The sequence below is a fragment of the Buteo buteo genome, chromosome 10 (assembly GCF_964188355.1).
Source record: "Buteo buteo chromosome 10, bButBut1.hap1.1, whole genome shotgun sequence".
Lineage (NCBI taxonomy): Eukaryota > Metazoa > Chordata > Aves > Accipitriformes > Accipitridae > Buteo > Buteo buteo.
Window position 1 is genome coordinate 4952228 of NC_134180.1, and position 24725 is coordinate 4976952.

At 50.4% G+C, this 24725-nt stretch overlaps 2 protein-coding genes across 4 annotated transcripts in view; both read left to right on the top strand.

Annotated features, from left to right (window-relative positions):
- The window catches only part of AP3D1 (adaptor related protein complex 3 subunit delta 1), a 45840-nt gene extending 41848 nt beyond the window's left edge, over nt 1-3992 (top strand). Inside the window, exons 29-32 of the mRNA XM_075038156.1 lie at nt 5-90; nt 533-654; nt 1409-1488; nt 1868-3992. Of these exons, the coding sequence (XP_074894257.1) occupies nt 5-90; nt 533-654; nt 1409-1488; nt 1868-1963 (384 nt within the window). The 3' untranslated portion in view covers nt 1964-3992. The remainder of the gene's footprint in view (nt 1-4; nt 91-532; nt 655-1408; nt 1489-1867) is intronic.
- A 2273-nt stretch (nt 3993-6265) lies between these two features.
- On the top strand, nt 6266-22664 carry MOB3A (MOB kinase activator 3A). Of its 3 annotated transcripts, none has more exons than XM_075038158.1 (4): nt 6266-7354; nt 17939-18500; nt 20361-20563; nt 21249-22664. In XM_075038158.1, exons 2-4 carry the CDS (start codon nt 18083-18085, stop codon nt 21276-21278), a joined length of 651 nt encoding a protein of 216 aa, XP_074894259.1. In that variant the 5' UTR covers nt 6266-7354; nt 17939-18082; the 3' UTR covers nt 21279-22664. The 3 variants fall into 3 exon arrangements, with proteins under 3 accessions (XP_074894259.1, XP_074894260.1, XP_074894261.1); XM_075038159.1 differs by lacking the exon at nt 6266-7354 and adding an exon at nt 14066-14166; XM_075038160.1 differs by lacking the exon at nt 6266-7354 and adding an exon at nt 16573-17099.
- The last annotated feature ends 2061 nt before the right edge of the window (nt 22665-24725 follow it).

Here is a 24725-nt window from a genome sequence, read left to right on the forward strand (position 1 = left end):
GCAGAATGATGAAGGTTCAACCCATGAAAAACTAGATTTCAAATTGCACTTCAGTTGCGCTTCATACTTGATCACGACGCCTTGCTATAGGTAAGTGCCATTTAGGGAGCACAACATTGGTGCTTTTGCTGCCCATGTGAAGCTAAGCTTTGGCTGCAGGCCATCTCTGCAAGATACGCAGCATGCTTTTGACTTTGGCTGCTTGTGATTGCTTTGATTACAGTTCAGTTATCTTGTGGAATGTTTGACTGTTGAAATATGTTGCTGGACATATTTTAAGTGATTCTGGAGAAGGGGCTATATGCCCTGTAGGCTGGCAGAGGTCATGTCGAAGTAGCTCTGGTTGAGGTCCCAGGGTACTCCAGTGGAGTCTGGAGTATGGTTCCCATATTTGTTGTAAACCCATTTTCCTAGAGCTTGGTAGTACTTAGACTTCTGCATCCTGAGTTGTCTCAAGGTCTGCATGGGGCTTATGTGGCAGATTTCACTTGAATTTCTAGCACAGATGTTTACTTGCCTTCCTGTTTTGCAGTGATGCTTTTGCCAAGCTCCTAGAGTCTGGAGATCTGCACATGAGTTCTATTAAAGTAGATGGAATTAGCATTTCTTTCCAACATCTACTGGCAAAGATCTGTTTTCATCATCATTTTTCAGGTGAGTCTTCCTCGATGCAGAACCTTCTGCAAAATTCTGTATTCTAAAATTTCTGCTGTGCCTGGCAAGTGCAACGCTCCATGGCCTCAATGATGACAGAAGCAGGTGATGTCCAGATTAAATAAATTTGGGAGAGGAGTTTTTTTCCCAGTCTTGTAATACATTGGTATCCTCAAAACATGCAATGTTCTTCGAAATGAACTCTCCTTCTGTCCCTGTGGCTTTTCTCCAGTCCAGCAAGGCATGTGGCAGGTATCACGGGAGCAGCTTGCATATAATTAGGGCTGTAACTGTTCTCTGGAGGGTTTGTTTGATCTTCAGTGCTTCAGCCTACCTCTTTCCCCAATGCTTCGTTTCAGTAAGGGAGAGCGCGAGCTATTCAAGTTTGGACTTAATAATTAAAATACAAGTACTGGATGAAGCAAAACAAATGGCTGTTTCATCATGCTCTGGTGTATGCATTAGATGTTGCCTCACTGAAAGTGTTTCTGGGGAAGAGATGTACGTTCTGATCAGTGTTTTTGCCACAAAACATTTGCAGCTTACTTAAAAGACAAATGACTAACCTCATTATTGTGAAATATCCCAGATAGCAGCCAGGCGCATACATCATCTTAACCCTGACTACTCCTCCCCTCACTCAGTAGAAGCTTCTATTCCTTGAGGCCAGGCAAAGCAGTAGTTCTTCTTCATGGGAAGCAAGCCTTGTATTAAAAGTTGTCTCTCTAAATGAAAACTCCTGTTTTCTTTATAGTTGTGGAACGTGTTGATTCATGTGCATCAATGTACAGTCGTTCTATCCAAGGCCATCACGTCTGCCTACTGGTAAAAAAGGTGAGAGCATTGTACCACTCTGAAAAAAGACCCGAGAGAAGCTAAATCTGCAGCCTTCTGCCTTAACAGAAAGAGGAAAATATTCCTGTCTTAATCATCCAGGGACACCATGGGCAATTTAATTCATCTGGCCCATCTAGCTGTTTTCACTGCGCTACTACCAAGCTTGTACCTCCCCATGGGCTTTCTGTTGCCCAGCGCATACCTGGTGGGTAGCAGCAGCACTGATGGCTTCCCCAAACTGACCTCTCGTCTAAGCCTGCTTCATTCCTGGCAAAGGCTTCACTGGCTGTTTGCAGTCCCTGAGCTTGGCTGGGAATAAAATTGTCCCTGCTTAGAAGAGAAGCTAATGGGTTTCTTTTTTCTTTTTCTTTCCAAGGGAGAGAACTCTGTATCCATAGATGGGAAATGTAATGATTCCACCCTGCTTAGCAACTTGTTGGATGAGATGAAAGAGACATTGTCCAAGTGCTGAATATTCCCTACGAAATATTCCAACTACAAGAAACACACCTAATGTGTAAAGACGAGCAGACCCAAGTGTTAAGTTTCTCCCTCGTACGCATGTACTATCCTGGGGCACGTGCTTTTCAGTTAACTCCACCATTGTTTGCAGTTTAGACATTTTAAGGCTGTATGTTACCTTTTTATTTCAAAACTTTTTACAAACTGTGGTGTTAACCCTTTCTAGCCCAAAGAGATCCTGGTGACATGACTGGAGGAGGGAGGGAGGGAGGGAGTGGCGCTATTTATTCAGCAGCTCATGATGATCCCATAAACCTTGCCATCTGCGTGGGATGGTGGACTAAGCAGAATTTTATCAACAGTAGCACAGAGTCTGTTGCTTGTGCTTATTGCCAGGGAAGGTTGACTTGATTCTTAGCCATGGAATATGGTTTCAGGGCTGCTGTAGTTGTTGTATATTTCTAGCAGAGGCTGGTGCTGGACCTGAAGGCCTCTCTTTTTTTTTTTTTTTTTTATATATATGATTTGTTGTTATTATTATTATTATTATCTCAAGATCTATTGTGATCAGCATATAAACATCCTCCATCTCCTTGAGCTAATCCAAATGAGCCCCGTGAGAGCTGGGATGTTTGAGTTTCTGTTTATAGTAGTTGCCTTGAGCCTTAACCTTCTTTTAGTGACAGCTGAAAGAGTAGAGAGTGAATGCATGAAACAGGCTGGAAGTGTTACTGTTTGGTTCTCTGCTCCTGTTGACCACCCCCGCAAATGGAGTCTATCATGCCTCTCCCCTTTGAGCAGTCTCTGCTGATGTGTTTTATGAGTCCACTTCAATTTCACATTCCTGAAAAGTTAGGGTGTAGCGAGAAACTGGAAATCCGAAGGGGTCTGTTCCTGCTTTTTTATCATATTGCTCACCAGCTGAGGTTGACCACTACCATCTTACAGAAACGCCCACATGTGTAATCCCTTGTATTCTGAACAGTTTGCAGATAACAGCCCTGTTCCCTCCCTCTGTGCTGTGAAATCAGAGATGTTGTGCTGTCTCAGTTGTCCCCGTAGCGTCCCATGGCCCTGCCCTCACAGCAGTGGATGCAGATTTAGCAGCGCAAGTGTAACTGGGTCCCTGCAGCAGAAGTCTCCCTGCCTGGATGGCGGGAGGGAGGCCTTGGTGAGGAGCTGCAGACGTGGGTCTGTAGCATGTTACTTTAGAGGGAAGAAAGGGAGGGTCTACGAAGTGAAGCCCATTCTGCACTATTGAAATCTTGTAGAATCACTGACTGGAAAGGGATGTCACTGTGCCCTTTACAGAGAAGCTTAATTGATGTCCTTCTCCAAAATCTCTTGCTTTCAATTTTTTCTATTTTTTTTTTTTTACCCAGTTCTTTTACTTGCTGTTCCATACCCAGCAAACTGAGAACACGCTTGAACGGTTTTGCTTTGAGGCACAGGTGAATAGCTGAAGGGTCCCCAGGGAGGAGTTGGGTTGGTCTGCACTTCTCCAGCACCACCACCACTCCGACAGGCATCAGCAGTGCCCAGTAGAGTTGAACTAAAACCCTACGCGGGAAACGGGATAAAGTGTTGATCTTCTCCTTTGGGTGAATGTCCTGTACTTAAAGCGTGTCTTGTGCTCTTCACACTCTTCCCGTATTAGGGTATTTTTGCAAAGGCTCTGCTCTGGTTTTATTGCTAGGACCGGCTTCGTATTCTGACCACACTTGTGCGCTGCAGGAATTCGTTTGCAGCAGGCTTCACTGCTGGTGAAGTGGTAGTTTTTGGTATTGGTCAACCTCCCTTGGTTAGCCAGTTTGTGTATTAGAAACTGAACATATTAAAATTGTCTTAAAGGATAATGTTCCTCAATTAGTGTTTTTTTTAATTCATGGATGAAAACTGTCACTTTAGCATGTAGAGTCTTCTCTTACGGAATCCTGTGCAGTGATTCTAGAATTTTGAAACTGTATGATGTGTTACATTCACAAATTTATTTGCTATCAACATTCCCTTAAAAAAAAAAAAAAAAAAAAAGAAAACAACATACCACAAGCTGCTGTAATGATTTTGTGTCAAGATGATCCAATAAACTTTCAAAACAAAGTTGAATTTTTGGCTTTGTAAATAGTCCTTTTATAAGACCCTTCCAGCTTGTATGGACCCAAAAGCATGATGTGGATGTACCCCAGCTCTGAATGCTTGTGTCTTTGGGGGAGGTAAGAAGAATCTCATTCCAAAACTTTGGGAGGAGGTAAGAAGTCATTTCTAACACCGCTGTGTGGGGTGGTGGGTTTTTATCAGCTGGGGACTGGTGTGCATCGGCAGGGGGAGTCCTGACAGTCCTGTATCCCTGAAGTGTGCATCACATACCCGCTCTGTCAGCGGCAGCAGCTCAAAGGTGTGAAGTACATGAGCAGAAGAGGAGTCTATAGTGAGGGAGACTGGAATGATGCTGTTCTCCTGTATTCTAAACTGACCTGATTTTTATAGGCACCAAAACTTTGATTCCTACACACTTTGAATAACTAACTGGTCAGGCTGTCACGTTTCAGCACTCCTTTGGAAGGCAGCATTGCAGACAACAGTTGTCACTAACACAAAAGTTATAGGCAAAAAAAATATAATTTAGACAATCTCAGTTAAAGCTGCATTAATTTTTTTTTTTTTTTTTTTTGGATCACAATTGCAGCTAAAATCTAAGCACTTGTGAAAATTGGAGCTCTGGTCTTGATGTCTAGAAACTTAAGGTCAGAAATCAGCCCCTTCTGTCTCTTCCTCTTGGCCTGATATCCAGTAAAATCCCTCTGCCGCGTTGTGGGACTGCATAAATCTGATGAAACAGGATGAAAACAACAACAAACACCCATCTCTGAAAATGCATGGAAAAAACCCCAAACCCAGGAAGCATTTGGAGTGAACATTGAGTATTTAAGGAGCTGCAGGACCTTAACTGGACAATTCTGGAGTTTACAGTGAAGCCAGCATCTGTACTTCTGGCATCGAACAGCAAGACAGGCTCTTGCCCCGCTCTCTGCGTTTACGTTGCGTCAAAATCCATTGAGCAACTGGACAAAATCCATCCTTACCGGTATGTTATGAACAAGCGCATAAAGGAAACTGTGCCCTGCACCATCCTTGCAGGGACAGGAGAGTGCCACCCCAGAGGTTTGCGGTTGCGACAGTTTCATGCCAAGTCTTGATGGGAGCAGCATCTCTTCCTCGGAGGTACCCAACCGTTAGCAGCTGCGCTCTCTGGAGAGGCACTAACGATGCCGGAGCAGCTGCCCTGGCTCCTCTGTGGGGCTCCAGCCCCCCCTGTGCCGGGGCTGCGACCGCAGGCCCCTCTTGGGAGCAAAAAGCAGGATCAGCTGCTCTGCAGGGACATCCAAGCTGCCCAGAAGAGCCAGGATGAGGTCAGGATGGAAAAGCCGAAACCTTCACCCGTGGGTGCTGCCGCAGGCTCCCGGGGGGGGCCTGAGCACCACGGGTGGAGCTGAGCTGGGGCTGCAGGGCTGTCGATTTGGGGTGGTCGCGGGGGAACCCGGACTGGAGAGCGGCGAGCTGCCCTGCCGTGCCAGCGACGGGGCAGGAGCGCAGGAAAAATGCTGCGGGTGCCGGACAGGAGGGAGCTCTGCAGGGTGAGGGGAACGGCTGTGCTTTTGGGCACCGTTTGGTTTGGGGCTTCCCGGGGACTTACCACCTGCGTTCGACTTCCCTCCTTCTGCTGTTTGTCAAAATTTCCCTTTGAACCAGCAGCTGCGTTTCCTGCTACTTCTCCTTTTTTTATGACTAAGTTTCAAGGACGTGCAGCTCCCTTCAGCTGTTCCCCTTCCACCAACTGTCCCGGCCTCAAGCCGGGGCAGGACCGGGGCCGCGGCTGGTTCCCGGTGATGCCAAAACCATCCTCCTCCCCGCCAACAGACTCAAATCAGGAAAATAAGAAAGTTATTGGAGTGCCGGAGGACGGTCTGAAGGCACCTGGGGGTGGAAGGATGCTTGAGGGAGGGCTGAGGATGTGAGGAAAAAAGCGTTTTTTTGTTAAGGGTGCTGGTGGGGACTGGCTCCTCAAAATGCTTCTCTGGGGACTGAGGGGGTCCCTTCCCCCGACCTTACGCCGGAGCCATTGCTCCGTGAAATCCAGCCGGATCTGGAGGTTTCCTGATCCTTAATCTAATTTTTGCTTCTGATTTCTGAGCATTTCTGCCCTTTCCAGGGCACCTCCTCACGCTCTTCTGTCCCACCGTGTTAAAAATTCAGGCAAACTTTCCCCCTGGCTCTGTCAGTTCTGCTGTGGCGTGCCACGCTCTGCGGCCGGGTTCTCCCAATTTTAATGGATAATTTAATTCCACCAAGGTGCCGAGTAAGGCGCCGGCGGGGGCTGCGGCCCCTCAGTGCCCCGTAGCCTCCTGAGCATCCCCTGGGCTGGGGTATGGCTGTGGGCTGCCCCTTCTCCCCAGCTCTTGAAAAATAAAAATAATAAATCAAATAGAGTAAAAGAAAATAAATACATCAAATAGAGTAAAAGAAAATAAAATAGAGTAAAAGAAAATAAACAAGCAAAATAGAATAAGAGAAAATAAACAAAATAGAATAAGAGAAAATAAAACACAATAAGAGAAAATAAATAAAATAGAATACGAGAAAATAAAACAGAATAAGAGAAAATAAACAGAATAAGAGAAAATAAAAGAAAACAAAGAATAAAAGAAAATAAAATAGAATAAGAAAATAAACAAACTAGAATAAGAAAATAAACAAACACAATAAGAGAAAATAAAAGAAAACAAAGTAGAATAAAAGAAAATAGAATAAGAGAAAATAAACAAACAAAATAGAATAAGAGAAAATAAAACAAAGTAGAATAAAAGAAAATAAAATAGAATAAGAGAAACAGAATAAGAGAATATAAACAGAATAAGAGAAAATAAAATAAGAGAAAACAAAGTAGAATAAGAGAAAATAAATGAAGTAGATAAATAGAATAAAGCTAAATAAAGTAATGAAATAGAATAAAAAAAATAAAGGAGTAAAATAAAAGAAAACAGAATAAAATACACGGTTGTCCCCACGACAACGTCCGCGGCGCCTGACCCCCGCCGGTGCGGCCCGTCCCCCCGGTCCCTCCCCCCGTTCCCCCCCCCCCTCCCCGGGGCCCGTCCCCGCCCCGGTCCCGCCCGCGGGAGGAGCCGCCGGCGGCGAGGCGCGGGCGGGCGGTCCCTTTAAGAGGAAGTAGGGCCGGCTGCCGGCGGCCGCGCGCGGAGAGGGGCCGCGCGGAAGACCGCCAAGTTGTGCGGAGCGGTCGAAGAGGGGGGGGCGGCGGCGGCGGCGGCGGAGCAGGAGGAGTGCTGCGGCCTGGCGAGGGGCGCCGCCTCCGCGCCGCCACGGATTAACTGCGAGCAGCCAGGTGCGGGGGCGCCGGGGGGGGGCTGGAGGGGAGCGGGGGGGGGGGTGGGCGAGCGCAGGGGGCTTGGAGGGGAGCAGGGGGGTCTGGGGGGGGGCCTGGAGCGGCCTATGGGTGAGCACAGGGGGGCTGGAGGGCCCCGTGAGGGAGCAGAGCCCTGGAGGGGCCTGTGGAGGGGGGGGGGCTGTGGGGGCCTCTGGGCGAAAAGAGGGCCCGGGGGGGGGGTCCCTGAGCCGGGGTGGCCTCGGGAGGCGCCCGGGGCGGGTCCCCAGCCCTGCCCGGGGGTTTCCGTCCCCGCCAGCCCCCCCCAGGGCGGCGAGGCCCGGCGCTGTCCCCGCTCCACTGGCGGGGCAGGGGCTTCCTCGGGCTGTGGGGTCGCACCGGGCTGGGCCGGCCGTAACGAGCAACCTGTTGAACTAGGACTTCTAAATCTACTATCTTTGGGTTTTTTCTGGGTTTTTTTCTTATTTAATTATTTATATTTTTTTACTTGGGCAGAAGGTAATTGCAAGCAAGTTTCTCTTGGCTTTGCGTTCACTAAGCTGTGGTCCGTACCAAAACCCCTTCTCTGGCCAGAGGAGAAGGCCCCTGATGCCCCCGCCGTGCTCCCCAGAGCCCCCGGTCCAGCCCAGGGGTGTTTGGGAGCTGGCGGCGTGAGCAAAGCATGGTTCTGCTTGTGTTAGCACATCCTGGAGGAGAAACGTCTTCGAGGGGATGCTGCGGTGCGTAGCAGTGACCTTCCTGAGCAGAGACCTGGCTGATGGCGTCACCTCCCCTTGAAGGGGGGTCACTTGCAGGTGTCCAGGTGGGGGTACCTGCTGTGGTGTTGACTAGCAAATCAAAAATCTCATAATGAGGAAAAAAAACAGCATAGAGAGCAAGGGTTTTGCTGGTGTAACCGTGAAGTTACATTCTTAGATACTCTTACATTTTATTCTACCTCTTTCCCCCCATCTTCCTCTAGCTATGCTAATAAATGTTTCTATTGTAGGTAAAGGCATAGTCCTGAAGTTCAAACTCCTCAATCTCTTACATGCTTGGGGAGAGTGGGGAATTCTCCGTATTTTTTTCCTGATCATGGTGAGCTGCGACTCAGCTGTCATGAGGGAAAACTTGTGACACTTGAAAGCAAACTCTTGCTCTGCTTCTGTCTCTAGCTATGAGTGCAGGAATGCTAGTCTTGGCAGTAGCTGCCTCTGCTGTGATCTGCAGTAGGATAAACTCAGCTCCTTCAGAGAAAACTGTTCGTGTGTGTGAGAAGGACAGACAAAAAGGAAAGGGCAGGAAGTCCTCCAGAGGGAGAGGAAAGAGGGATTTGAAGTTGTCCAGCACGTGGCACAGATGTAAGAGAGTATCTCTGTCATGGACTCTGGTGCTAGTGAAAGGCAAGGTCCCCTTCTACTGTTTGGAGCTGAAGAGTGGCCACGCTTTCTCAATTCCCATCCCTTCTTTGTTTAAAACCCCTTTCCAGTCTGGAAGTCTTCTGCCAAGTTGCAGGGCAGGGGGGAATTTTTGCTAGGAGATGTGAAATTTCCCCAGCCACCTGTTTATCACAGTCCCCAGGGCTTCGTCCTTGCACTCTGCTTCCTTTCCGAGCTTTAGGCTCGCATCCAACTCTGTGTTTATTGCTGTTTCTTGGACTGTATATTCCATCTCTTAGATTCACTTTCTGTCTTAGTCACGTACTTGTGAAGTTAACTTGGGCAGGAGGGCGAGTTTGTAACCTTTTAAAATCCCCAGAAAGGGAGGAGAGGAGTGCTGGGAGTTCACGCCAGCTTGGTGGTGTGATAGCAAAAACTGGTGCTCTTGGTTTACGCTGAGGAGTTGAGTCCAGGTGCTGAGCAGGGAGCTGGTTCCCTGTGCCTGGCTCACCTTTCAGGATCTGGGATGCTCTTTTGGACACGCTTCTTGGGGTTGGGCCATCAACTGTGCCATCGTCAGAAATGGAAACGGGCTCTCCTGTCCACTTGGCTGGGGCTTAGGGAGCTTGAAGCATACTCAGCATCTTGAGCGAAGTCCTCCTTCATGACTTCCGTTGTCCTCTAGTGCAGGACCTGTCGGCCAGATGCTTCCTTGTCCACATTCAGCTCTAACATGGCTCTCCCGTTGATGGGATGTGAAGTACCACCCAAACTGAAACGGTGCAATTTAGTCCCATTTGTGGAGGCTGGACTGTACTGATGTGTGCTGTGTTTTGTAACTCATGCTTCTCTGTAAATGGGCTAGGGATCTCTACAGCCACAGTACACAAAGGAAAAATGTTTCCCTTGTCAGCAGTGAAAGCGTGCGGGGTCAAAGAGAGACTGCAAAACCTAACCAGTTCTGCGCACAGCGTTCAGATCTGGGAAAAGAATTGCCTTTACTTCTGAGTTTTAATTTCTTATAAGACAGGAAAGTGTTTTGTGATACTTGAGCCATAAACGCTACTGTAAGTGGATCCATAACCAGCTTTGCTGGAGGTTTAGGAGCTTATCTTTAGAAATACGTAATATCCAGCTAATGCTTTCAATAAAGAGTGCACCTTAGGCTGCATCTTTATCCTTCCTTTTCTAGACAACCCTGGGATGCAGAGTTATCTGTGCCTCCTGTTTTGGTCTGCTACTTGCTTCCTTCTGGAGCTGGTGGTGTGCTAAAAGTGCTGTTCTGCTCCTGATGAAATGAGCAAATTGTTGCTCCGAGTACGTGCAGCAGCCGGGGAGCAGAGGGGAGGAATGGAGGCAGCAAGGCCGGAGAAAGAAAACACTTCTGCAAGTGTGCAAAGCCAGCACAAAAAAATCCATCACGCTATGGCAGCTTTGCCTTCCTCCAGAAAAGTCTGGATGAAGTCCCTAGGTGCTTGGCTTTGTTGTTGTTGAGTCAGTTTGAGAAGAGGCAAACGTGGTGACGCTGCCGGACATTCCCGTGTGCTACTGGCATAGGGCTGTGCCGTGGGGGAATCGTCCTGCTGTGGCCACGCTCAGTGCCTTGCCTGCTCTGCTCGGGGACCGGCTGGGTTTGGGTGAATTGCAGCAGTGGCTGCATGCCTCTGCATTGGCTCTGAGGGAGCCTGTGGAACAGAATATGAGCTAGAGCCATCCAAAACCTGTTTCAGTTTGAAGCAGGAGCTGAGTCGGGCCCATGGCTGCACTGAAAGGCGCTGTAATTTTTTTCTTCATCTTAACCGCAGGCTTTTCTTGGGGCTGCTGTCTGGGCCTTTTTTTTTTTCTTTCTTTCTTTCTTCTTTTTCCCCTCACTGCGTGGCAGGAGGTCTTATGATGTGGTTAGTCTTGAGGTGATCTCTAGCTCCACATCAGTGGGCTTATTCCTTGCCTGGAGACATGCTAATGTGTTGGGTTACTGCCATATCTCCTCGTGGAGGGGAAGAGCAAGCCTCGTGGGCATCTGCTTTCAGGGAGAAACAATACTGCTTTTCTCCCAAAAGCGTAATATTAACAGGGGGAAAAAAGGTATTTGTCGGTGGGATTAGCCCTGCCATGGGAAAGGTTGGCCGTGTGGCCAGCTCGTGGTCTGGCTCAGTCCCTGGGTGAAGGAGCTCATAGCCCTGGGACCTCCTGTGATCTCGAACCCATAGCTACGCTGTTAAAGCAGTGTCTCTTGCTGTAGTCATTTTATCAGCCTAAGGCAAAATTCATGCTCCAAACCAGTGTTACCTTTGCTTGGGTGGGGGCAGATCCCAAAGTTAGAGTAGATGAAACTGCTGTTGGTTCAAAAATATCCCTGCCCAGTGAGGACAGTAACGTGGAGCCTGCAAAAGCAGGAAGAAACATGTAGCTTGCAGCTGGGATTCGATAAATATCACGCTGCCCCTTACGAGTCCTGCACTGGGGGACAAAGTCAGGCTGGACAACAGCGAAAGGTCTTGCCAAAGGAGCAGGCTGCAAAATATGGCCCCTGAGACCTCAAAAAGAGAGAGCTGCTCTTAGCATGCCGTCAGCCACCCACTGCCTGTGGTTTATCCTAGAAATATTTGTCTGTGCAGTTAACCTGTCTCCTAGAGTCGTGACCCAGCTTGTCAGCTTAACGCAGCGTCTGCAAAGCCTGCAGCGGATTAGCTCTGCCTCCACATGCAGCCGTCATCCCAGTGTGGATGTGTAGCGTGATCTGTGGAAACCTTCCAAAATAGCTGCGGCTCTGACATTGCAATAGATGCAGATGTCACGTAAGAGGCAAGAAAATTGGCCGTAAATCAGTAGTGCTCAGGGCTCTACTAGCTGTCCCTGTTATACTGCAGTCATTTCTAGGCCTTCAAATGAAGATTTTTAAATTGCAGCATCTGCTGTCTGACCTTCCCCTTTTGAGGAAGAGAAAGTAGGAGGGATGACCTTTTACAAAAGTTACTTTCTCGTGTGGCTTTTCCACCCTCTGTGGCTGTGCGGAGGATGCCTGGAAGGCCAGGGGGGACAACCCACGTTGAAAATTCAGTCTTCTTGCACGCAGAGTTTGCAGGCAATTCGGTCTTCCCTCTCCCCTGCCAGAAAGGATTATCCAGCCCCATCGGTGCTCACTCCCTTACCTGCCTCCCCTCAGTATCCGCTTGCAGCGTGAGCTCCATCACACAAGACCCATAACGTCCTTCCCGTCGTCGCCGCGTGGTCTGGATCTAAATCCTGGGCTCAGAGTTGAGCAGTGAACTGCCTCTGCTCCTCCATCTTGCTCGTGATGGTTGAGAAGTGCCTCTTGCTGCTCCGTGACCTGGTGCTTTCCACTCAGTGCAGTGGCATTTCCATCTGGCGCAGGCTGCAGCAGGCAGCTGCCTGATGGGCGCTGCCAGAGCTGCTGCGCTTGTGTCGGTTGGGTCTTCTCCTAACCCAGCTATGGCTTAATTTAACAGGGCTTTTCCCTTTATTATATAAGCTAACTTGACTTTAAAATTGGTCTGAATGCATAGCCTTTCAGGGGAAAAAGAAGATACCAATTAAAGCCCAGTAAAACTATTTTTGGTCTTTTATTATGCTGTTCCTTTTCTTATGCATATGGCGATGCAGATAGGCTCTGCGTTTGCATGGCTTGGAGGCATGTAAAGAGACCGTCCTGCTCCTAAGCAAGCCTCTTTCCGGGAAGTGCCAGGGAGATGCCGTGTCTGTACAGTTTCTTACTTGGGAATTTCCAAATTGTGCAGCAGATTAAAATTGCGGGGGGGAGGCTGGCAACCAGCAGGACTTTCTTAAAACTGACTTTGTGGTGAAATATAAAGGGCTCTTTGTTTGCCTAAACCTTGGGAATTCAACATTTCAAATGTGCATTTCTGAATGGCTCTGTTAAGTTTGTTGCGAAGACTGCTACTAAAGCAGTTTCCAAGAGAAAAATGTGGATATCGTCCTGCAGAGCAGCAGAACGAACTCGCTGCTGGTGTCTCGCCCAGCCTGGGGCTGTAGGTGCAGCTGGGCTGGATCCACTCTCGGCTCCCTCTCCTTTAACTTCAGAGCAGCTTCTGCTGCCAGGAGCGAGCAGGGAGGAAAAACAAGAAAAGGCGATGCTGAGGGTAACGCCGGGCAGCTGCTCGGTTCTCCTCGCGCGGCGGCTTGGAGCGATCTCGCAGGAGAAAAGACAGAAACACCACGACAGAGCTTGTAGAGGGGAATGACTCACTTTTGGGAAAACATTGGCAGCTCCCTGGGCCGGGAGGCCGGACTCGGTGCCAAACAGGAAGCTGGCTGACGTGGAAGTGCCGTCTCGCCGGGATTATGAATGGCCAGGCGTGCCTGCCGCAGCCGCGCTCGGCCCTCCTCTCCTGCCCCACACGCTCCTCACCGTGCCCTGCCCTGGCTGAGGTAAGCACGGGGACAGACCTTCGTTGCTCCTATCGTAAAACAATTCAAAAGAGCAGCCGGAAACCTCATCCTGCAAAGGCGTGCTGTCTTGTTTGCTGCCACACTGGCTCCAGAGGCAAAAAAGTGGCTGTCATTAGTGCCAGTCCAGCCCCGCTTGCTGTAATTGGTCTGATCCTTGCTCTCCGTATTAAAATCTCTCCTGTGATCGTAGAAAACCAGGATCATCTTGTACCGAGAAACTGAGCTAGTGCAGAATGCCTGAGGGAAGGTATTGGTGAAGGCGGTGGGGGGAGTGATGGAAAAAACACGTGTGTGTCCCCGTCTTTGCTTTCTTGTCTAAGTTGTCTATTTTGAAGCCACTTTGCTTCTTGGGCGTGCTCTGTAAATTCGGTTTTGAAGCACTCGATGCATCTGATACATTGTGGCTGCTTTATCAAACTGGCATGGGTGGTTTCGTGTCCTATATTGTAAACTCTGGCCTGAGTGACGGCATTAGCGGTGAGTAAGGACGCTGAAAATGGCTCGGGGCGAAGGTGGGGGTTCGTTGCTCCCCTCTCCTTTCCGGGGAGCTGTGGGGATGGGGTGACTGGCATGGGCTTGTCACCGAAGGGCTGCAATTACAAGCAGCCGCAGAAGGAGCTTTCGGCTGGACTCGATGTGAATGCTGAGCAGCGATACCATATTGGTATCATCTCGCAGGACAGCAGCGTGGCTTCCCTAAAAGGAAACTAGAGAAATCAATTCTTCTGAGAAATGCATTGCTCACTGGGGTTTGCTTAAGGGCTTTCTTACCAGCAAGGCAGCAGGATGTGAGCTGCCCCAGCACTGGGGTCACTGGGAGGGAAGTGGCCGCATCTCTGACCCCTCCCCAGCCTGCAGCAGCCTTTGGATTGCAGCCACGCATGAAACGGGACTTTTGGTTTTTTTTCTCCCTCCTTGTTTTAAAAAAGGAAGCTCTTTGCCTCAGTGCCTACGAGCGCTCGTAGAAGTTGCAGAGACGGGCTGAGCAATTGCAACAGTATTCTGCCGAGGCCAGAAACGCAGGTAGGAGCTTGCTGATGTGCTGGCTTGCTTTTTCTGGTTTTTTTTCCCCTGGCTGTTGTTAAACCCCCGCACAGTGTTAGCGGCGGAGGGGAGCGCTGGGTGTTGGTCGGGGCAGGCGCTGACGGAGCAGTCATGGGACTCCTGGAAGAGGGTTTTGGGCTGTTCTGCCTCTGCGGGGAGGGCAGGATCCAGTGGGAACACTGCTCGCTCCTGGAAGACCTCAGGATAGCTGCAGCAGGTTGCAAGGGGAGGCAGCTTCCAGGTATTTCAGAGGAGGTGACTGTCTTTCCTTTCTCTGTACCCTTTCTGAGCTGCATGTAAAAGTAACCAAGAGACGGGGAAGCGACTGCCTGGGCTTCCTCTACCCAGAGCCTGGCTTTAAAGTAAGGCAGCACTGCATGATCTGCTGTTCCTGGCGAGGGAAGAGGAACGGCAGGGCGATACATGTAGCCCTGCCCTGGATTGCCATCAGCAGAAATCAGCGTTAGAACTGGAGCTGTGAGAGCAGGGAGTAAGGAGAAAAACCAAGCTTTTGGGGAAGGGAAGAGAGGGCCAGGCCTCAACACTCCTCGTTGGGCAGGCAAGTCGCCTCCTTAACCAGCGTAACACCGAGCTGCTCCTTTCGTGTCCTTGGGAGTAGCGGAGAAGCTGGAGGTTTGTTTGTGTTCTGGACAGCCTGCCATGGCGTGAGGCTTTCTGCGGCAGTTGTGTGATCTCGGAGGGATGGCCAAGGTCCTCTCGGAGCACCGGTGACGTGTGCTGTAATCTTGGCTGGCTGGAAAGGAAGAGTAAACAAAATGTACTGCAGGTTTATTTGTGGGGTTGGTTTTTCTTTCCTCATCTTTGAAGCTTGCAAATATCATTTAGGTGCTTTGCATGTTCCATATCCTAATTGTTCCTAACCTTTCCTTTCTCTTCTGTGCAAAGGCAGTGTCTTAGTGCTGCCTGAGCTGTGACTCCTGTGTGTGGAAGTAGGTGTTGTACATGTGATATCATCTTCAAGCAATGTCAGGGTTGCTTTTGGTCTCTGTGCCTGGCTTTTTTTTTTTTTCCCCTCCCTAGAGCTAAATGTTTCTTTTAGCTCAGTTGCAGTCAAAGACCATAATTAAATAGGCTGCATCTGCTTGAAGTCTTAGCTACTCATTTTGCTAATACCTTCAGACAGATGCTGAATCGTCTGAGAGACGATTGCTGCTGTGTCGAGCTCCCCAGTTCTCATGAATGATGTCTCCGAAGGAAGAGGAAGTTGTTTGTAGGACGGATGTTGCCTTGATACCAAATAAAACATATTAAAAGCCTCTTCATCCTGCTCAAGTGACAATTTCTTCTGGAAAATGGTCAGCATTTGCTTCTTGATATGCGTGGCCAAGCCCAGGGGATGTTTGGGTTTTTTTCTCAGCAGTTTTGCCATTCTGTTTCACCCCATTCTCTTCTCTGTGCCGGGCCCTGCACCCGCAGCCTAACCCCTGCTCGAGAAACATGTCCTTGTCCAGCGGAAGGGACGATGCCTGCCTGGAATCAGACAGATCTTACAGAAAATAAGCAGGAACAGAGTCATACCGTGCCGAGGATGCTGCCGGTCCTCCAGGGAGCTGTATGGAGGGTGATGCTCGTGCTTCTTTATGGCTTGTTTGTTTTAAAGGACATTTCTTTCTCCATCTCCAGTGTAAGGAAATCATTGCGTGCAAGTACTTCTCTGGGACTGATTTCCTGCTGGAAATAGCTGCAGACTCAGCACCTGCTGTCCACATTGTTGGTTACTTGGAGGCCGGTCCTGCCTTCGCTCCGGACGTGGCACCACGGCAGGGTGGGCACAGTCCCCCGGTGCTTCCGCCCCGCCGGGTCGCCTCGGCGTTTTGCCACAGGATGTGGTGAGGCTGTGACACAGCTCTCGGTAACCAAAGCTGCTGCCTCGTGCTCAGATGTCCCTCTGCGCCGTTCGCTACTTCCTCTAACCATGTCTGTGGTGTGATCAAACACCTCCTAAGGACACGTTTTCTGTGGGTTTTCTTATTTTTCTTTTTTTCGACTCTCACACGGTAGCTTGCGGGGTCGCAGCAGCTGTTTTCGCAGCGCTGTGTGCAGCGAAAGCATGTGTACAGTGAACTCACCTTGCAGCCCAGGGTGAATCTCATCAAACCACATTAAAATGCATTTTCAGTTTCTCCCAACACATGTTGTGGCCCACGTTGTGACAGGAGTTTGGATCTCTCTGCTCCCGCACAGAAGAGGTTACTGAGCCTGTTCCTGCAGGAAAAGTAGCGCTAGGAAATGTCGAGCCTGTTGTTAGTGGGACAAACTGAAGTGGTTTGGGTTTTCTTCCTTACTGTAATTAAATAAGAAAACAAGAGGCCTTGGTTTAAATCTTTTTAATCTTTCTCCAGAGAAGAAATGCTGATTAGCACTATGCAGCATCTGTTAGAGATGGGCTGAATTGCAGCAAAGGTAGTTTTGACCTTGAATTTGGGATTTTCTTGCCAACGTTTGAGGATACTGTACCTATTTGAACAACACTACGGCTTCATATAAATCTAGCTAGATTTCTGCTTGGTGAAAGGGATTTGTTTGCTTGCTTTCTTATAAAATTATGGAAACTCTCATTTGCCAGATTCAGTAAGGCATGAGCTTTAGTTAATTTCTATTACTTTATTTATTTCTCTGTCCAGCACATGTAAAATAATATTTTTGGTACACACAGCTTTCTGCCTTGAGCTTCCTTCAAAGAGCAGCTTGACACAAATTATACGAGGGGATGGATGTGGGAACAAAGGAGGTATAATTAGCTACAGATAAACAGAGCTGTGTTTCTCGTCAGCATCCTTTCAGATCTTAACTTGTGTCTCACCCTCTTGGAGCTAATTCTTTTCCACAGATTGGAAGAGGAAGGCGAGCTTTCCCTGGTCTTCCAGCTTTCAACCAGCCTTCAACTTGAAGTGAGCTAAACTTAAATGAAAAATATGTTTATGGTCTGTCTGCACCTGCAGAAGAGGTTGTGGCTGCTCTTAGAGCTGGTGTTATTTCAGGATATTCTCTTTCCGGGTGCCTGAGCTGCAACTTCTTCTTCTTCTTCTTGTTCCCCCCTGCCCTTTCATGTCCTGTCTTTAGTGCTATGACAGCACATGCAGCTCCTGCTCAAAAGGCTGTTTTGTTGGCGTACATCTGGCAGCAGATCTGAACTTTATTGTAGGTTGTCATAACCTTACCTTTTAGGTAGGCTTGTTTCCAAAGCAGGGGGGGAAGCGAAGGTGAAAAATCTGATCCAGGTAAAACCCAACTTCAAGTTTTACCCTTCTTAACTGTTTGGTGTATTGGAGCTGAATAGGTGCTGCTGGTGGTGGAGTTTCTCCTTGTTTCTGTGGGGTTTGGGTCTCTTCGTGTGATGACATCGGGGTGAATAGCAGTGATCTCCCGCAGAGGCTGCGCTGGGGGGCACGGGGGGACTACGCCTTGATGTCTCATTTTGCCCCTTCCCATCACACCTCTTCCCTATGGGGCTGTGGGGCTGGTTCCCTCATCCCCACATTGAGCAAGGGAGACCTTGCAGGGGTGACTGTTCAGCCCAGGTCACCTCTGACAGCCAAGCCTCCGTTCTGCTGCAAGCTGGGCTGTAAAAGAGAAGGGGGAGGAAAGAAAGCTGGCGTTGGCTTCCCCGCCTTCTCAGATCTGGGGCGAGGGCCCAGATGGTATCCCAGATCTCTTCCTATGGGATTTAGACAAGGTTTCCTGTTGAGAGAGCTGCTCCTAATCGCTGCCCTTCTGTGCTGCATTGCAGATCAGGACCAGATGAGCAGAGGGAGGTTTCTGTGAGGTTTCAGATCAGAGTCGCCCCAGCCCTGCCCCGGGAAGTGGCCCAGCAGCGCTGCGTCTCCAGCTGTCATCGCTACGGACCTGGAAAAGAAAGAAGAAGAGAAGAAAAATGTCCCATGCTTTAAAGCAAGTGTTCAATAAAGACAAAACCTTCCGACCCAAGCGCAAGTTTGAGCCGGGGACTCAGCGGTTTGAGCTGCACAAGAAGGCTCAAGCCTCGCTCAACGCTGGCCTGGACTTGAAAGTTGCCGTCCAGCTGCCACCAGGAGAGGAGCAGAACGACTGGGTGGCCGTGCACGTGGTGGACTTCTTCAACCGCATCAACCTGATCTACGGCACCATCAGTGACTATTGCACAGAGCAGTCCTGCCCCGTCATGTCGGGGGGACCCAAGTACGAGTACCGATGGCAGGATGAGCACAAGTACCGGAAACCAACGGCCCTGTCTGCTCCCCAGTACATGAACCTCCTGATGGACTGGATTGAGGTACAGATCAACAACGAGGACATCTTTCCCACTAATGTTGGTGAGTTCAGTTCCAGTGGCAGTGGGGGGAGGGGGGCTGATGCAGAGCCTTCTGCTTTGAGCCCTCAGGTCCCATTTCTGTTCCAGGAGATGCTGTTGCACAGGTCACCCTTGTAGCAGAACTATTTCCTTTTGTGCCGCTCAGAGGCTGGCAGTGTAGTAAGCTCTTCCGAGCACCCGAGAAACTTCAGAGCTCTTCTGGAGTGCTAAAATACCCAGAGCTGTACCAGATCCCATTTGGAGTCATGGATACCTTGAGGAAAGCCAAGCTGAGCCTAAGCAGCGAAAACAAGAGGCTGCTCTTAGAAAAGTCAGTCTCTGACATGACTCTCGAGTAGTTCATGCTGGACATGGTCTCCTGAAGGACAGCTCTTTTACAGCTGATTGCTAGCTTGGGTTCAACGTGCGTGCTCTGCGTCGGCCTGGTGATGGTGGCCACGTTTCCATAATTAGCCTCTTTGTTATTACAGGCTGGCGTTAGCTGACTCTGCCCTTTCTAGCTCAGTGCTTCCTGGCATGCACTCGGCTGTTTGTTGCAGCTGGGTGGGATGCTGGTATGTGCATGGAGGGAGGGGCAGTGTTTTATCTATTGCCAGGGTGATGGAAACGAGAGTTTGGCCTAGGACACCTAAATCTGCATATCCAAACACAGCTTCATGTACTGGCTTTGGGACAAACATTGTTGGGTTTTTTGTTTATTTTGTGTTGAATAAGATGTGAGAATTCAGCATCTAAAGCATTAGGTAAATATGATTGATCCCATTCCGAGCTCCCATCTTCTGGGATGCAAAAGACAAGATGCAGCAGAGCTCCCTCCCTCCTGCCCTGGTGTTTATCCCGTCAAAGCTCTGATGGGCTGTAGTTGGCCCCTGTTTGGGACACGTCTGCTGCCTCTGCCACACAAGCATCTGTGGGGCTTCTCCACCCATGCCAAAACGCTGCTTAAACCTGGTGTTGAGCAGGCAGAGGCAAGGAGCAGGGCCATAACCAACCAGTTCTTCAGACAGCTGAAACACTGAAATCCTCCCCACCCATTCCTCCTGTTGCCCAAATGACTGCTGTGTTGCCTTTAGTTAGGACTCTTCTGCAGGATTCTCTGGGGACTATAAGCAGGGTGTTTGTTCTGTTCGGGGAGGCAAGACAAGTTTCCGACAGCAGGAGGGTTGTGGTTTGTGTTTTTTTAATTGTTATTGTTGTTTTCAGCTCAGCTTTTACCAGATTCCTTGCCCTTAATGCTGACTGAAATGCTGCAGTTCCTCCAGAGCACTGAAAGGGTTTAACTAATCCTCATTCCTCCAGAAATGATGACCTGTGTGAACTTTAAACTGTAATATTCGACTGAGATGGCTGGTTGGGCAGACTGTTCAGCTGTAGGGTCGTGGCTAAACAAATCCCAAAGAACTGATGCCTTTAAAAAGGACCTTAACGTCTTTAATTTTTAACCAAAGAGCTAAAGACGTATCAAAATAAGAGATTAACTGTGGGGAGTTAACAGCAGTGACTCTTTTCTTTTGGGAAGTTGCTTGGTTGTATCTAGTATTTTGCACTGTTTATATAAACATGCCAAATAGGAGTAGAAGAAAACTGTATCAGACTGAAACAGCTGCTGGGAATCTGCGAGGCTGGTCTCTTGCTTTCAGTCACTAGCAGTGATCGATGGCGTGTAGCACTCTGTCACTTCAGAAATCTGTGCTTTGAAAAATCTGATCCGAACAGAAAGAAGAAAGGAGAGAGGAACTGGAAATTAACAGGGACAGAAGCCCTTTTGTCTGAGTCTATCCATTTTGTCAATTTGTTTTAGCCCCAAGGAATCAGTTTTAACTTTGCTGAAAGTTTCTCATGGTCTTGTCTTCCCTCTCAGGTACTCCCTTCCCCAAGAACTTCCTCCCAGTGGTGAAGAAGATTCTCTCCAGGCTTTTCCGAGTCTTTGTCCACGTCTACATCCACCATTTCGACAGGATCACCCAGATGGGGTCGGAAGCCCACGTGAACACCTGCTACAAGCACTTTTACTACTTTGTGAAAGAGTTCAATCTCATAGACACCAAGGAGCTGGAACCACTGGTGAGTCCCTGGGTGGGCTCCGGTTACACGTTGGTCTGTTGGGGTCTGCAGCCAGTGCAGAAGGGGTGGGCTGGGGGTGGAGGTGTCACAGAGGTCTCTGGTACCTTCTCAGAACTGGTTGCCCAAATTGAGGATATCGGTTGGCCTTGCAGTTTGACTGTCGGGGAACTGGGAGTCAAGACGTGCAGGCACAGCTGAGCAGGGTTGTTGGGGCACCGGTTGGGTGAAGTTGACTTGTTCTCCAGCAACTTCCTTGCGTTTCTAGCAGCTGGCTTGCCTTGTTTGTGTGCGTGAGCCTGCCACTGTTAGCCATCCAGGATGTGGATGGCTAAAACCCCCTCCCTGTGCTTACTTCCCATGCTGGAAAGCAAGGACAACACCACTGCCTTCGCAAGGAGTCTGGAGGATGGCTAATGTGACCTAGACCTAGGAGGTGGTGATGGTGTTTCTAAAGCCATAAGCAGCAGAGCAGACTTGCAGAGCCACTGGGCAGTGCCGGTGCCTGGGATTGGGAGTGGTGGGGGCAACACGGGCCTGCCCAAACTGGAGCTGTTAGTAACAGTGTCACCGCGTGTCTGAGAAGCGTATTTACGACTAAACAAAGGTGAGGTTTTTTAATCCACACCCTCACCTGGTAATCTGGATCTTCATTCATGGTCCCTTGTCTTGTCTGTCCCTTTGACAGAAGGAAATGACGTCCCGGATGTGCCACTGAGATCAGACCTTGCTCCCACCTCGGCCTCTCTTCTGAGGACTCCGAGTCCCACTCCTGCATTGGAGACATGATTCACGGGGAGAACAGAGACGTTTTGTTAAAGAAATCTATATTTTTAATGAGTTTCAATGTAAAACTGTGATATTGCAGGAATATTTTTTTAAAGATGCTCTAGATAAACTAGTTTTTTATAGTAATTTCTATAAAAAAAAGAAAATATTTTGGGCCACTTGGTGGAAATGCTCGCTCTTTGAGGAGGGAGGAGCCACCCTGTACTGCCTCTTCCCCGTCCCCTCACTGCAGCAGCACCAACCGAGCCGAGCCAGATGCTTCAGACAGAGCCATGTCGTGTAGCCGGTGCTGCCATGGAAGCAGTACTTCCCTCCAGACACCCATTTCCCACCCGCGAAGGGAGGTTACCTGGGGATTGGGGAAGAAATGCTGGTGTACGTGGATCCCCTGGGGTGCTGTTTGGTTCCAGCACCTCTTCCACTGGCTGTGAGTCCAGTTTTTGGACAGAGCTGCTTTTGTGCTCACCCCCTGCTTGGCGTCCTGTCCCCAAGGCTTGGCCCTCCTTGCTTTCCTTCTGAACGAAGTTGGACTTTGGTTTCTTTCATGGCTAGACCAGCACTGCCACTGCTGATGGAGTCTGTGCAGGAGCGCTGCTGTTGAGAATCCGCTCTTGCCTCTTACAGCAGCTCTGAGCTGAGCTGCTCCCTGTGCACGACCCAGCTGCGGCTCCAGGCGCGCCATCCCCACGGGGGACGGGGATCCGCGCTGGCAGCATTAGGCCAAGCAGACCTGTGCCTCGTGGGAATGAGCAGAGGGAGGGCGCTGGGACAGGCGTGGGGAAGTCTTCGTCTCAAACACCTGCACTTCCCCATCTCCTTGTGGTACGCTGACCCTGCTGAGAAGGAACTGGGCTGCTCGCCCTCCGGCCTCACTGGCTGTGTGTGGACCATTTGCTGCTTCCCATTAGGGTACGGAGCCTTCTCCCTCTTCCCAAGCGGCACATCCCCTCGCTCAGCTGCGCACATCTCGTAACCAAAGTCTCTGGTGTGCAGCCAGAGACCGCTAGCCTTGCCTGCTGCTTGCACAAGCAACTCTGCTGCGTGATGAGAGCTTTGCAGTACCCCCGAGGTAGGTAGATAGGTCTACCTAGGATTTGGGGCGAGTGGGGGAGCAGGGTTTACAGTAAGAGAAAAGGTTTCTATGAACAGTGACCAAACTGTACCACTAACCACTTCTTCCTTACAAAGTTTTGCTGTGTCCTGGAATCTCTGTACGTAACGTGACTCTCGTTTCTTGTACTATTGTTAGGACACTCATACAAATACCACTATAGTTCTCTGAAATTGAACCAATAAATTATGTTGTATTTACATAGCACACTCTGATTGCTGAATGTCTCGTGATTACACGTTCGTCAGGGTCTTTCTATCAGCAAAACAAACATGGTGTGTTTGGACTCCTCGGGACGTGCGCTGGAGAGCCATTTCCTACAGTTCCTAAAACCTCCTGGGTGTGTGCTCCTGTGCTCCTGGCTCTATTGCTGTAAGGTTTCATTCCTCCTGCTCTCAAGGTGCCAGGTCCAGGCTGCTCCAAGCCCCACGCTTGTTCCCAGGGCTGTAGGGCAGAGCAGGCAGGTGCTGGAGCTCAACCAGCAGGCTGGGGTTGTCCTGACTTGTCTCACCCATGTCCCTGTACCCAAGGGTTGAGCTGTTCTCCCAGCTCTAAAAGTTGGGTGGATGTGGGCAGGAGAGGTGAATTCAAGCTTTGCTGACAGACTCTTTCTGCCACTGAAAGGAGCCGTGGACACAGCCCGCGCGGCTGCCGGACTAGATCGGACAAGGTTCTGCATTCCGGGTCTGCAAGTTACTTTCTTGGCCAGGAGGGGACTAACGGGCTCCCCAGCCATAGCTCCTTCCCGTACCGGACCTGGCAGTGCCCTGCCTGCAGCACCAGGTCCTGCCCACTCCCCTAGCATGGCAGAGGTGCTGGGCCCTCCCAAGCACCCTCTGGCCCCTCTCCCAGGGTTTTGGGGGTGCAGCTCAGCTGGAACCGCATCCCCCTGGCTGGTTGCTGCTAGAGGGTGCAGCTGAGACCCAACGCTGCCTGGGAGAGGGTGCAGCACCCCCTCCCAGCCCCTGGTGTGCTCCAGGAGCGAGGCCAGATCCTGTGCACAAGCAGGGAAAGGCGCAAACCCGCAAGGACTTGAGTGCCGGGTTGCAGTGGGGCTGCAAGCGGGCGGTGAGCGGTGCTAGGTCAGTTCACGTCACTTTTCATCTGCTTTTCCTTTCATACCGGCCTCGGATGCTGTGAGCGCCGTGTCTGGGGGTGTTCAGCACCCATCCGTCTGTCACCCACAGGGCTGCAGGGTGCTGTCTTCCTCTGCCCTCCCTTCCTTTTTGAGGGGGAAAGATCTGGCTCCTTCCATGCGAGACCGGCTCCGCCAAGAGAGGAGGAGGAGGAGGAAGAGGAAAAGCACCTTTAGGGGAGAAGAGCCGACGGGGCCCGGAGGTGCCGCTGCAGCTGAGCCTGTCCTCTGCAGCGTTGCGGCAGTGCAGGATGTTGCCCAGACAGGTTTGCAAAGCCGCCGCAGCCGGCACTCGGCCTTTCTCTACTTCTGCCTCCGCCTTTTCCCCTCTGCCGCCCAGGCAGCACCCTGCTTTCATCTCCCTGTGCGGGGGCCTCGTGTTTACTCGCCCATGAGCCGCAGCTGCCTCGTTGCGAGTCAAAGTCTGCAGGCGAGCAGGCTGCAGCGAACGCCTAGAGCTGAGCCCAGCCTGGCAGAGCGGGTTTAGCTGTGACCTGGGACCTGTCGGTAATTTTATCGCTCGTCTCCCCAGGTGCTGGTGGGGTGCAGACCAAGGTGTCACAAAGGCTTCGGTGAGAGCCCAAAGGAGAACGGATTTGCAGATCTCCTGCGCTGAGCAGGTAGCATGCTCAGGGCTCTGGCAGCCTCCCCTCTGTGGGGCTGACCTCTTCCCAAAAAGCACAGATGGCATCTGCCCTGGAGCGGGCACGGGCTCACAGGCCGCAGGGTGCTCTGCTGTGGCACGGAGGGGGCTGCGGCGGCCGTATGTTTGAAGGGAAATACTCCTTTTCTTTGGCTCAGCGCAGACTCACCCGCTGCTCCCGAGAAAAGGATGGCTCGCCCTGCGCCCTCTCCCTGCTGGGCTCCTCCAGCCCCCAAATCTTGAGGAGCTCAGGAGCTTTAGGACCTCAGTTCCCGTTACAGTTTGCTTAAAATTGGCACTGGTTTCTGAAGCTGGAGAGTAGGGGTGGCTATTGCATGGGCCCTCAGAAACCAGCCACGGGGGATCGGGGTCTGGGGGTCTCCTACGGCATCTGCAGCCGCGTGGCTTCGGCCAGGAAACGTCCATGGAGTCTGGGCAGGAGCCACGTCCCCACTGGGTGAGGACGGGGATGTCCCCAGCCGCCGCT